Here is a 14,555-nt window from a genome sequence, read left to right on the forward strand (position 1 = left end):
GACACTCCTTACTCTTTGTCGCCAGGTTAGGGTTAGGGTTAGGATCACCCTTGTGACACGGACGATAGCTTTGCCTTTCTTTGGCTTGCCCATGCTTACTAATATGTGTATTAGGGCTGTTGGAATGAATACCGAAATTTGAATATAATTCGAATAGTAAAAAAAAATCAATACTATTCGAATGCTGAAATTACTATTCGAATGTGGATTTTTTTTAATAAATATGTTGGCTAACGTTAGCTAATCTCCCTCTTCTCGCCTTGACCTACCCGCATGTGTGATTCATGTCACGCTGTATGAACAATAACAGAGGGAGTGAGAAACACAAGGCATTGTGAGGTCTAACGTTATGTACCGAGTAACGTTAGTACAACATCACAGAGCTGACGTTACGTAGCGAGTAACGTTAGTACAACATCACAGAGCTGACGTTACGTAGCGAGTAACGTTAGTACAACATCACAGAGCTGACGTTACGTAGCGAGTAACGTTGGTACGCGGGGGAGTGACAGGCTCCGGCTGGAAATCGTAAGGAGGACGGCATGATTTTAACATGACTTTAAAATCGCCATCCACCGAGCCAAAATGCTAATGTTATCAATAGTTAGCTCGTTCTGGTTTCCTAACTGCGTCGGGAGGTAACGTTAGCGTAGCTGGGAGCTTCATGGAGAAAGCTAAAGTTTATGTTAGCTGCCCTACAGCTGTCAGTTAGCTTCCACGTCATATTATCTTCTTACAGCTGTATTCTCAGTAACTTGACAATCTGCTGGAAACAGGTTGCTTATAGCTAAATCACTAAAATAGTAGTGACAGCACCATTTGGCTTGGTTATTAATGCAGTTAACATCGTTAGTTACTTACCTAGTTTATGACAAATGGTTTCATTGTGCTAACCGAGCACCGTTAGCCTTTACAACAGAGCCGCTTCATTTGTTAGATCATGTTTCATTCCAGAGGTCTCTGTTGATTTGTGTTTGTCGCTGTGTGCTCGTGGTGGAAAATGAACGTAAACAAAGTTGCGTGCAGGTCGCCTCAAGGCCAGTCTAATGTCCCTAAAGTCCCTCTAGTGGACAGAACGTGTAACAACAACCACATGCTTGTAGTGGCATTGCCAATGCATAAGCCTGAGTAGTGTAGAACATATTTAACAGGCTGCAATTGAGCATTAAATATTCAAATATTATTTGAATATTAAAAAAAATCTCAAATGGAATTCGAATAGTATTATAGAGGAAGATTGACAGCTCTAATGTGTATGGAGATTGGGGTCTATGTTTATGGGTTTATTTGTTAAATTATGATTAAGTGATTTTTGGTTAATTTATATTTCTTTTGTTTAAGTTCTGATAGAAAGTCTGTTATTTCTGTTGAAACTTTATGATTTATCTGTTAATCTTGGTTATTTTTGTTTGGCTCTAGGCAGCTATTGAGTCACCTTTGCTGCCTAGATTTGCCTTAGATTGAAGTTGTTTTTTAATTTATTTTTGGTTTATTGATTTATTCCCCCCCCCAATAATTGAACGGTCTTTCTCCCACAGTTGCTACCGTGTGTGTGTGTGTGTGTGTGTGTGTGTGTGTGTGTGTGTGTGTGTGTGTGTGTGTGTGTGTGTGTGTGTGTGCGAGTGTTCACATGTGATTGGGGTCATCCTTCCCTGAGATCCCACACCCCTTGACACTGTCCCTCCACCGGTAAGGCCTCAGCACTTATTTCCCACATTTAGTGTCCATGGTATTTTAAATGGTATTTTATATTTGATGTTTTTAGTAATTGTATTAATAAAATCATTGTCTTTAACGGAACTACGTCTCTGGCTTTGTGCATAATTCGAACCTGTGTGCTTTCTGTATTTGGTGGTTTAACTATCGAGCTAGTCAAATCCTATTCTCGGGGTGAAATTCCCCGGGTGGCATTGCCGGTTTATTCCTTGGGTCTGGGCGTTGAGCAGCCAAAAAGGCGCTCCACACCAAAGAGTCCCACTCGCCACACATGTATATCTGCATGTATTTCAAAATGTAGGCCAAGTATTTACTTAAAAAAAAAGAAACAGGACCATATTGACACAAAAAAGAATTTACAGCAGAATGCACCATTTTATAACAGCCTACAAGTCCAGCTGAGATGATGAGACCATTAAACAGTAGTTGATTGACAGAACTGTTTGGTTTGTTTAAAAAATATGAGGATTTTTCAACATTCAGTACATTCACTTTTAATATTTCAAGTACATTTTCCTGATGATACATACTTTTACTTAAGTAACATTTTCAATGCAGGACAGTATGGTAGTAAGTAAAAGAGCTGAATACTTCTTCCACCACTGGTAATGATGTTGTGATTTTGCCTCAGTAAAGCCGGGTGTTCTACACTGCTGTTGATGCTGTAGCCTCCCTGTTGGTTTAGAAAGCTAAAAGTGATTACCAGCTTGCTGTTGAACTGTGAATCCAGGGAATTCTGCTGCTTTGCTGGTTAGTTACATTTCCATTGTAATTGTTTTGGTGCTGTGATGGCAGAGGATAATATCTGGTATTCTTTCCACTTACATCTCTGTTGATGTTACTTTTATGATATAGTTTTATCATTGTGTGTGTGTGTGTGTGTGTGTGTGTGTGTGTGTGTGTGTGTGTGTGTGTGTGTGTGTGTGTGTGTCTCAGTTCAACTTATTTGCGTGTGGACCATGTATTGCAATAAATAAATTTTTCCAGTAAAGCACAATGATTAAGGGGGGGCCTCACACAAAGAGCAGCCTAGGGGCCCCTGCCTATCGCCATTTCTAGCCACTGGGGGACCATATGTAGGCTGGGGGAACGCATATTAGTGTTAACAAACCTCATAAAGTGAAATTTTCATGTCATAGGACCTTTAAATGTAAATGTTACAGAAAACCTCTGTCAATTCACCTGTTTTAAAACCCCAATAACAAAGTTAATCTTGCACACCACTGTTTCCCAAAAACAGACCAATCATGTGTTCAAAGATAACTCAGATCTTACATGTCTTGCATAATGTTAACACTCATAAGAAAGACGCTGCGTACTTGCTGGAAACAGGCAGGAAACATCTGGTTAATAACCAAAGTACCCACATACCTACATGTGTTCACTTGCTGTTTCCGCTAAAACTTACAAGTGGCCAAGGCTACATGTTTGAAGCAGGAAATGTACGTGACATTAGGCTCACAAGAAGATGTAGAGTCAATGTCAGGACACATTTTGTTCCACACGTCAGTGTGTCAAAGTCAGGAACTGAGATCCTGATTTCAACCAAGGCCCTTTTTCCCAAAATCACACAAAAGCTATCAGGTGATCCTTGAATCCATCTTACAAACCTTAAGAAACTCCACCTCATCTTTTCAGCGACCCGTGCAACAGCTAGCATGCAAACGCGTATTAATGTGAATAAACTTGCATTAAGATAATATTACTATATGTTCAAGGATATTTAAACCTTCAATAAGCTCATCAAAACAATCAAAACACCAACATATAACACAAACTTAACATGCATCTGCTGATTACTACTTGTGGTGTTTTTCAACTATAACCTCTCTCCCCCCTCCCCTCCTTACCACACTACTTTCTGTTCATACTCATTTCATCACTCTTCCTTCAAAGAGGAGGCGTGGATTATTATCAACCTGCTGCATGTTGTGTAACTTTCCCATATTTATTGTAGACTGTTTGGATGCAGAGGACAACACCTCAGACATTGGTGTAGGGAACTCATTCGGTGTCTTGCAGCTGTCAAAGGTACATTTTGTCACATTTAATTTATTTTTTTTATTTTTATTTAGAATGTTTAAAAAGCTAAAGATATTGTAAATAGTCATGAAAATGATTATGCAACCTTTAACAAGCAGACAGCTGGGGACTGTACTGTCTTTAAACCAACTATATTTCATTTGGGTTTTTCCCTACCTTAAATTGTAAGCCTTATCGATATGTTATTGTGTAACAAAGACAGAAAATGTAGTTTAAGAAACCGGCTAAAAAAGATATAAGGAAAATCTAAATAAAAAAGTACATTAGCTGAAGGAAAAATTAGAGAAGAAATATGGGCCAGAGGTGTCAAAAGTATTCACATTCATTACTCAAGTAGAAGTATAGATACTAAGTTTTGAAAAGACTTCTGTAGAAGTTGAAGTATCAACTCAAGCTTTTTACTCAAGTAAAAGTGTAAAAGTACTGGTTTCAAAACTACTTAAAGTATAAAAGTAAAAGTAATGTAAGGGGAAAAAATGCCATTAAGGACAAAAGCTTAGCCCGCTCTACAGGGGCCTAATAGTGCATATATTGATAGACAGATATTTGATATTGTATTGCCATTATTGTTATTATTACTATTTTGCTTAATATTGGCTTAGCAACTTTAAAAACTGTTTACTGTTAATTTTAACTATTGTAAGATTCATATTTCATCGCTTTGGACAAAAGTGTCTTCTAAATACAATAACTATAACCCTTCCCAAAAGCTACAATAAAGCTGAGAGTAGAATATGCCCTGGAAAAGAGCACCAATACAAGAGAAGCTAATTAAGCTATTCAAGGAACACTGATGCTTGTATCATCACTGATTTTATAGATCCACAGACTTTTCAGCTAGCCAACAAGCTAACTGCTAGCATTTTCAATGTAAGCTTAGCAGTTAGGTTACCTGACAGCCACTAACTTTAATGTTACAGCCAAACTGCTTGTTGTCCTGACAGTTAATTTGCCTACTCCGTACCACATCGTCATCTACTCTCTCTTCCATCTTTTGCTCACTTGCTCCCATGGCCCTGTCACGGTCACTCTCCTCCTCCTCCTCGGCTTCTTCGCTGTTATGATCACTTTGTTTCTGCTACTCTGTATAGCCAGCCACCTCGCCTCCTTCCTCTACTTCAGGTAATGCTGGTGGTGAAGCAGCTGTAGATTCTTATTTTTTTTCTCCTGTCATTTCTCTTCACCTCCGTTGCGCTTTGGTGGTCGTTTGTCCATTTTAACGTGGCTGCTAAACTTCCAGCATAACTATTAAAGCTTGTGTCTCAGGGCGGGAGGCGTGGCCATAGTGAGATTCGGCCCAGAGTGGGGAAGGGGGTTCCTGGATTTGATTGGGTCAGGCCAGTGCCAATAAAGAAAATTAACCAATGGGCCGCCGCCAGTTCTTTATGGGCCGGCGCAGCCAAAAAAAGAAACAGAAAAATGTATTTATATCGGCGATTCGGCCCAAAAGTGCGTCGGCCCACCGAGAAAATACCCGGTATGCTAGATGGCCAGTCCAGCCCTGGGAGTAACGAGGCTATTTTTAATGTAAGGAGTAGAAATTACAGATAATTGCGTGAAAATGTAAGGAGTAGAAGTAAAAAGTATGCTGTAAAATAATTACTCCAGTAAAGTATAGATACCCAAAATTTCTACTTAAGTAAGGTAACGAAGTATTTGCACTTCGTTACTTGACACCTCTGGATAGAGCATACACAATTAATGGGAAATTAAACAACAAGAAGTAGAACTACTGTGTAGATATTTCACAAATGTGGTCCATATATCCGGATCGGGCCGAATTTTTCTTTCCGGGCCCGGCTTGCGTCCGACACAGTTCAAATCTCATTTTTTTCTCCTACTAATGACACATGTATGTTTGTTTGTGTGGAAAGCTTTTATTAAGCAACTGTAGGAAGGCATTCGGAAATGTCAACAGATGAGCTCATCGGCTCACATTGGGCATCAAACACACATTAACACAGGCACGCACCTACATAATAAGCTGTTTTAAATTTAAAATGTTCAACGCCTTATCGCGCTGATGTGACCGAGCCTGACCCGAACGTAATTTCTAAATAATACCTGTCCAAACAGGTCGGGTCAGGTATTCATCCTCTTACAAAGGCTATTTCTTACAAATGTTGTATGTATGTATGTATGTTCTGAAACATCATTAATTCACGGAAAGATATTTGGGAAATAATGATAATAATGATGATAATAATAATAATAATAATAATAATAATAATAATAATAATAATAATAATAATAATAATGAGCTTAGATATGCAAAATAGTTTTGTGTGTCATGAAAATACGATGACTGAGGTTATGTTATGTAACCCAAGACAGGTTACAGTCATTAACTGATTCAGTTAGAGATATTTAGTGAAATTTAATCTTTACACAAAAGATAATGCAGATGGTTTATCAAGTGGATTAGTCAGTCTCATCCAAAACCAGAGGGCAGAGGGGTAGTAGAGGAGCATCAGCACAGAATGTCCTAAACAAATGTAATTAACATTAATCATTTTAATAAATTACTGAAACACGGACGAGGTTCTGCGGCTGCACGCATTTTGTTTTAAATGATTTGATGTGTGAGTATTCTATATATGTATACTGCATTTGTAGGAACTGAACAATGTTAGCTAGATATTAAACAACATGTTTCACGTCTCTTTTTATAACCTGATCTCTTAAACAGGTTTCACTCTGAACAATGGAAGAATTCATCCAAGATGTTGTGACATGCATAATCTTCTTTATTGGACTTCCTTTGGCCCTCGTAGCCATATCTTGTCTTCATTCTCTGGTACGTACATTATGACTGAGATCTATTTGTGTAAATTGTCTGTCTGTAAACGGTTTCTGAGTTGCTGGAGAACCAAATGCTGCTGCCCTGACTGAGCTCTGCGGGGCTCGGTGGGCCGCTGCCTGTCCAGTAACCCAGAAAGAGTGACTTTGCGCTGGCCGCCGAGCCCTGCGGGCTGCTGATATCTCTGTGCCTGAGTAGCAGTGTTTCAGCTGTAGCCTACTTCCCAATATAGTCCCAAGTCAATATCTACCTAGGAAATCATCTAGTCTTAATCTGCATTGCTATTTTTACTCACTGTGAATATGCAGGCCACAAGAAGTAATTAGGTTTTGTTTTTGTTGTTGTTGAGTAACTTTTACTCACAACATGCTAATGGCAACAAAGGATTCTGTTCATTACGCTAAGCTAAGCTAGTGGCAGTGCCGCCGGACTAAGAGACAAAAATGTGTTTGCCCACCTGTATAAATATAGAGGAGACAGTGAAAAACCCAATTTCAACAAACGGTGGCGTATTTCTTTAAAATGTAAATTAAGATGAGTGGATCCTGCAGACATATTTGGGAGGAGGAGTTCAGAACATTTACAACAGCTTTCTTTACTTTAACCAATGTTTTCCTGCAGGTGCAAAAGGATAATGTCGCTCCGATCTACGTCATCAACCTTCTCATTTCCGACCTCATTCAGTTCTGCTGCATGATCAGTTTTGTGGCACAACCTTATGACCTGCATATTGTCGATGGTGTTTACTTCTCTAGTCTGATGGCCAGTGCTGGCTTCATGGTGTGCATCGCCCTGGAAAGGTATCTGTCTATCCAGAATGTGTGTAGCTACTTCTGTGTCTGACCTTTGTATTCCTACCTCATTCTGAAGCTGTGTCTTACATCTTGTATTACAGGTATTTGGTCGTCGCCTGCCCACTGTGGTACAGCTCCAGACGAACCATCAAGATCTCTGTGGTGGTCTGTGTCCTGGTCTGGATCCTTTCTCCCGTCTGTGTCATCCCTTTGTTTAACCGTGATTCTGAAGATTCCACAAGCATCATCTTAGTCGGCATCTTTTTCCTCCTTCCCCTCCCACTGCTCATATTTTTCCTGGGTGGGACCCTCAAAGCCCTGTCTGCTTCCATCTCAGTTCCTGCTGATGAAAAACGTCGAATTGTGGCAACGTTGGTCCTGCTGCTGCTTATTTACACGCTGCTGTTCCTACCCAGACCCATAATGGTTCTGAAAGAGGAAGACATTGGTGGCTCAGTGATTAGTGTGTTTCTCAGGTTGAGTCCTCTTGCAGACTTAGTTCTGTGTGTTTTCATGAGGAAAGGGGCCATAGACAAGTTTTTGGCCTCTGTGTGTTGTTGCTGAATGGACAGCAATGATGTCAGCAGTTCAGCAGTATAAGTGATGACAACATGTTTAAGCTGCAGGGCTTCCGGAAAGTTATCTGAATACAGGAAATTAAGTCTTTGACGCTCAAAAAAAGGGGGATGGGGTGGAGGGTTTAACAATAATAGTTTAACCCCCCCATAAATTTATGATAATGATGAATGTAAAATATTAACTGTTATAAAAAAATTATAAGTGGTTGGCTTTCTTGATTCAATGTAATTGGCAAGCAAATAATTTTTTTTTCACACAAACCTCCCCAACTCTGGGTGGGACTGGGTTGCGCCCAAACCTCACAGCACATAGCATGGCCAGCACAGCCGGTGCGCTTCATGAGTTTATTCAGTAAGCAGAGAAGTGTAAAAGACCGATCCACAGTCTGGGCTTCTTTTCCTAGAACTCGTATTTCTTTCAGAGGACTTTGTTCAATAAATCCATATTCTTCGATCTAATATTGATAGTCTTTTTTCCATATCTTATTCATTTTAGGTCATTTTATTGTCGTTAGCTATGATGCTAAAGCAGTTTTAGCATTCCCATGATGCTTTGGAAAGTTTCTGAACAATCAGAGGAGTTGCTTTCAGGGCCCATGAAATAAAGTCGGAAATATACATATTTGACCTACCCACAATGCTGCAATATATAGTATTGATTTTGGCTTTTTGAATTGATAGACATTTTGAAATGAGACATTTGAATATAGTGCTCACTGCTCATATGCCTACATGTATGTATCTGGATAAGTTAGTAAATTACATTTGAGAAATCCCCTTGATTATGTCTGATATTTTTGGCAGGGGGAAAGCAAGTGTTGGTTTCTCTTTGCATAATGAAAATGCTTTTTTGTTTGTTTTTGACTTGTCTGCTGGGCTGATGTACTGATGTATATTGATTTTTACATTTTGAATTGAGTGCTGTGCTTTTTGAATTCGACATTTTGAATTGAGACATTTGAATATAGTGCTCATTGCTCATATGCCTACATGTATTTAGTTGGACAAATTGGTAAATTACAGGGTAGTGGACGGGGGAGGGGGGGTGGCTTTGAGGTTTAGTTTTGTCTTAATACGGGCTTGGCTGTAGTGCAGGGAAATATGATCCGCCGTGAGCATGGTGTGTTTTATTTTGAAAATTAACCGGATGTTTTATTTTGCTTCTGTGCTCGAGTTCCTGTCCCACACTATCTGCCCATGCTTTTGACTGTTTGCTTTTCGCCGTTGCATATGGCTTGAGTAGAAGTACTGCTGAAAGAGGGAGTTCATATCTGACTGCTATATCGGCTAGTGGAAAGTTACTGACAGTTTGTGTAGAGCGCTGACAACAGAGGAAGTAGGCCAACCATAAACTATTGAATTATATTTGCTTAGCTTGTGGGACACATATGAACGGAACATGTGCGACCATAAACAATTGACCCTGGGAGAAGCGGCCTTGACCGTGAGTACTTAAAGGTCCCATGACATGGTGCTCTTTGGATGCTTTTATATAGACCTTAGTGGTCCCCTAATACTGTATCTGGAGTCTCTTTTATATAGACCTTAGTGGTCCCCTATTCTTTTTTCTAATTTTTTTTTTTTAAAACCCCCCTTGGCCCCCCCTTATTTTTTTTACCTTTTTTTTAAAAAACACCCCAATTTTTTTAGTCTCTTTTATATAGGCCTTAGTGGTCCCCTAATACTGTATCTGAAGTCTCTTTTATATAGACCTTAGTGGTCCCCTAATACTGTATCTGAAGTCTCTTTTATATAGACCTTAGTGGTCCCCTAATACTGTATCTGAAGGTGGAGGGTGGGGGTGTGGCCTTGACCAACTGCCACTTTGCTCGTTTGAAAACCATGGGGTGCCAAATTCTCTGGGCGGGCAAAGCAGAGAAAGGGGAGGTAACCTTTCCCCTTATGACCTCATAAGGAGAAGATTCCTGATTGGCCCATCTGAGCTTTCATTTTCTCAAAGGCAGAGCAGGATACCCAGGGCTCGGTTTACACCTATCACCATTTCTAGCCACTGGGGGACCATAGGCAGGCTGGGGAACTCATAGTAATGTTAAAAAACCTCATAAAGTGACATTTTCAAGCCATGTGACCTTTAAGAAAAATCATTGGTTGTAAAGATCCCCTCGGGCAGTGCTTTTCATACACAGGGGGACAAGAGCCCATGATTTGGGGACATCTAGGGTAAAAAGTAAAGCCGAACTCTTGCCTCGCCTTCGGGTTCCCTGATCCGAGTGAGGGCCCTTTTAGTACGGGCGTGTGTGTCTCTCTAAAAAACTAGCAATCAGGGAAGTATCTAAAATAATTCCTTTTAATATAGACCAAAACATCCGCTCCGCTGACAGTAACTGGTGTTGCCGTACGGCAGAAGAGGGCATAGTAGACGCGAGGGTTACTGAGCATTGTTTAGGTACAAACTTTTTCCTCGCCATAGCCTGTCAAGTTCTTTTGATAGGCATACGTGTTCATTACAAGATACGGCCATGAGAAATTTGGTGATCGTTGTTGAGGTACATTAAACCACGTTAAGCTTTTTCACATTAAGCAGAATGTCCTGACAGGCAGCGTTGTGAACAGAGAAGCGTGCAGCCTGCGCAGCAGCAGAGCGGCTGTGTCTGTACCTGCCCTGTGGGGACAGAGATTGTTGTGGATTTTTTGCATCTGTCGCTCAAGAATTATATGTGTTATGGACTTCTTTTTTTTAAAGGGGTGATAGAATGCAAAACCGATTTTACCCTGTCATAGTTGAATAACAACAGTTCGGTGGGTAAATAGGACATACATAGAAGCTCAAAGTCCCATTGACACCTCTTTACTATGAAAATCTCATATTTTGAAACTGCCGCTGAAAACGGGCGAATCCCAACAAAGCTGAGTTGCTTACGCAAGCGTCTCAAAATCCGGAACCTTAAGAGAACGGTCACGCCCCAACATTTACATAGGCTACACTGACCTGAGATCAGGTAGTCTTCCGAATCTAGGTCACGCAGATCTCTGCTATTCCATTACAAAATTCACTTCTGAAACTTTTTTATGCGAGAAATCAACTATGTAAAGCTCAAATATGGGCGTTTTACGAAAATTGATGGCTAATTGCAAATTTTGTCCGACTGTGTGTCGGAGTTCAGCGCCGGTGCTGCCTGTGTTGCTGCCTCGCCGCCTGGCCTGCCTTCCTTCACACACCCCGGCCTGCTCTGAGGTACTTAGAGCTCCGTTACGGCTTGCAGCCCACAGCACTCCATACCCGCGCAAAGTCACCGGTTTTTGGCAAATGGACTACTACACGCCGCTGCTCTGACAGAGCTCCAGGGCCTGCAGCTCCCCTCTTCCTGCTAACTAAATGCCCAGTGTGTGTGAGTAAGAGCGCGATCAGCAAGCTTGTTGCACCAGCAATCTGTTACCACAGGTTCCAGTTAATCTTTTAATGTGTGTAATTATAATGTGTTGAGTTATTTAACAAACAGACGTGGGGAAATAAACGCTGCTTGTCCGCGAGTCTCATTGATAGAACCTGCGGTCTGGATGTAGCTGTATCAATAAGAGGTTCGCTCCTCCTAAAATTGCTCTGAAATTCACAAATATTCATTAACTTGAAATCGGACACCGTTGTTAGCTTTATAAGACATTTAGAGATGTTGTATAAGTGGCGTGATGAAATTCAAACTGTAAATATACAGAAATTACGCCAAAAATGAAGCTAACTATCTGTGATTTTAGCTAGCTACACATAGCTAGGATTGAAAGGACAGTCATAGCTAACGAAACCCCACATTGTTCCACAATTAATTCATTAACTTGAAATCGGACACCGTTGTTTGCTTTATAAGACCTTTAGAGATATGTTGTATAAGTGGGCGTGACAAAATTCAAACTGTAAATATAGCTAGTTATGCTGACAGCCAGCCAAGATTAACTGGAACTGTTGTAAGAGATTGCTGGTGTAACAAGCTCGCTGACGCGCTTATCACTCTCACACACGGGCCATTTAGCTAGCAGGAGAGAGGGGAGCTGCAGCCCGGGGTCTGTGGAGGAAGGCAGGCCGGGCGAGCCGGCAGCAACACAGGCAGCACCGGCAGCTGAACTCCGCACAAAGTCTTACCAAATTTGCAATAAGCCATCAATTTTCGTAAAACGTCCCATATTTGAGCTTTATATAGTTGATTTCTCGCTTAAAAAAGTCTCAGAAGTGAATTCAATAACGTAATAGCCCGACAAACAATGTATAACTTTGCAATGAGACCTGCTGTCGAGTCTCCCATGTGTTTCTATGTGGTTCGCTCAAACCAATCAGCGCATAGCTCATTCTGAATATTCATGAGCATACCATATTTGGAAGAAAAGCTCTTGTTCCAAATAGAGCCATATTCACAGGGTAGTTAAGGGCCTAATAAAATAGCATTCTGGCAATTTTCAGCCCAACCAATGTTACATACCCCATTAGGAGACCTTAAGGAACAGTGTGAAATACCCTATATAATCATTCTATCACCCCTTTAACTAAATTGAGCTCGAGGTTTTAAATTGTTACAATGTAATTTCAAATCTGCTTACAGTTTTTTTGGATAGCTTACACACTAAAATTAAAAGTAGTACACTATTAGCAAAACCGTACACTCAAGAAGCAAAACATCAGCCCATATTTGCACAACTATAAGCACACACCAACCCTTGTCAACTCCCTGTTGCAAAACTCTACACACAGTGATTTGCAAAACACTAAACACACTTAACATACATTACACACAAAAATCTATCATGAAGTCACTTCCTTGCAATACCAAAGCACTGACCGTCAAATTACCGCACCGTTCAACCAATTGGTTCAACACAGTCATCAGGTGTGCAAACACTTGTTTGCTTAATTGTAGACACACCAATCAGGTGTGTAAGCACTATAAAAAGCAGCAGAATCTGTCAGAATCTGACAAATGAGATCCGCGCAACACTGGTTGACCACGTTGTCAACCATAGCCTAACGCTGAGGGAGGCTGGACTGCGAGTACAGCCAAATCTAAGCCGATACACAGTGGCAAGTGTGATAAGAACATTTCGATTGGAAAATAGGTATTGTAAAAATATCATCATATCAAACACATCTGCACGGTTTCAGTAACTGCTTACAGTACTGTATTCTATGCACTATCAGCACTTCTGTTACCTTTTCCTGTGAAATTACTGTACTATTGTATACTGTTATTTTTTTTCTACATAGGATTGAGGGTCGGGAACGACGAGGGGGAAGGCCTCCTATGTTCACAGAACAGCAAGAGAGGGAGATGGTAAACATGGTTTCGGCCAACAATGCTATAACACTCAATCAGCTCCAAACTAACATTGTCAATGACCACGCCAGTTTCAACGATATCCAGCAGGTCTCAAAATCACCACTGGCACGCATCCAAAAAAAAAACATATTCAAATGAAGCAAATTTATCGAGTGCCTTTCGAGCGCAATTCCGACAGGGTGAAATGACTGCGGCATGATTATGCAGAGGTGTGTATTCACTTTAGCAGTGTGATCTTGCTTACTGTCTTATAATCTTTTACTGTATTGTAATATGTATACTACATCTACACTAAACTACACAATTTAGCCTGACACTGTTCTTCAGAGAGTTTTACGAATGGATGGAGAGGAGATCCAGCATGAGTTCATTTACGTAGATGAGGCTGGGTTCAACCTGACGAGAACACGAAGGAGGGGAAGAAACGTCATTGGCCACAGGGCTATAGTCCATGTCCCAGGGCAACGTGGGGGTAATATAACACTCTGTGCAGCCATTACACAGAATGGGGTCCTCCACCGTCATGCCTATTTGGGCCCTTACAACACAGCACTCATACTTACATTCTTGGACCAATTGCACAACATAACAGCAGCAAATCAAATCGATCATATGCAATACATTGTTGTCTGGGACAATGTGTCTTTCCACCGCTCTGCTCTGGTTCACAACTGGTTTCAGCAACATCCACATTTCACCGTCCTATATCTTCCACCATACTCTCCATTCCTCAACCCTAGAGAAGAGTTTTTCTCGGCATGGCGGTGGAAGGTATAAGATCTCCGTCTCCAGGCTGAGGTACCCCTCATCCGAGCCATGGAGGAGGCCTGGGACCAGAGGGAGGTAGCAGCAATGCAAGGATGGATTCGTCATTCAAGACCTTTCTTTCCAAGGTGTCTTGCTAATGACAACATTGCCTGCGATGTTGATGAAATTCTCTGGCCAGATCCAGCTAGGCCAAGAGACAATGTCTAGTTTTGTAGTGTTTGTTTTTTTACAGTAAACTTACAGTACAATACGTAAAGTGACATTTTGTTACAGTATTATGAATCTCCATGTCAACATTTTGGGCGTGTTGAGAAATAAATGAGTTTCTTCAGTCTGCAACATTGGTCTTGTGTAGTGTTTGGTGAATTGACATTATATTTGTTCTTTGTTGATGGTAGCCTACTCTAATCATAGGGAAGTAGAAGTGCTGAAAGTGTTTTAGGTTTATCACAGAAGAGTGTAACTCGTGCAAACAGAGTATAGTAATGTGAAACGTGTGTGTTTCATATGGTAACAAAGTGTGGTTTCTAAACAAAAGTGTATAGTTTTTACAAGAGTGTTTAATTATGCAAAG

General features: G+C 40.7%; 1 protein-coding gene across 1 annotated transcript; it reads left to right on the plus strand.

Moving 5' to 3' along the window:
• The first annotated feature begins 3,628 nt into the window (after positions 1–3,628).
• Positions 3,629–9,450, plus strand: LOC120548306 (G-protein coupled receptor 4-like). Its single transcript, XM_039784452.1, has 4 exons — positions 3,629–3,747; positions 6,449–6,556; positions 7,181–7,359; positions 7,455–9,450. The coding sequence occupies exons 2-4, from the start codon at positions 6,464–6,466 to the stop codon at positions 7,915–7,917; spliced, it is 735 nt and encodes a 244-aa protein (XP_039640386.1). The 5' UTR covers positions 3,629–3,747; positions 6,449–6,463; the 3' UTR covers positions 7,918–9,450.
• The last annotated feature ends 5,105 nt before the right edge of the window (positions 9,451–14,555 follow it).

Source organism: Perca fluviatilis, chromosome 19 (assembly GCF_010015445.1).
Source record: "Perca fluviatilis chromosome 19, GENO_Pfluv_1.0, whole genome shotgun sequence".
Classification (NCBI taxonomy): domain Eukaryota; kingdom Metazoa; phylum Chordata; class Actinopteri; order Perciformes; family Percidae; genus Perca; species Perca fluviatilis.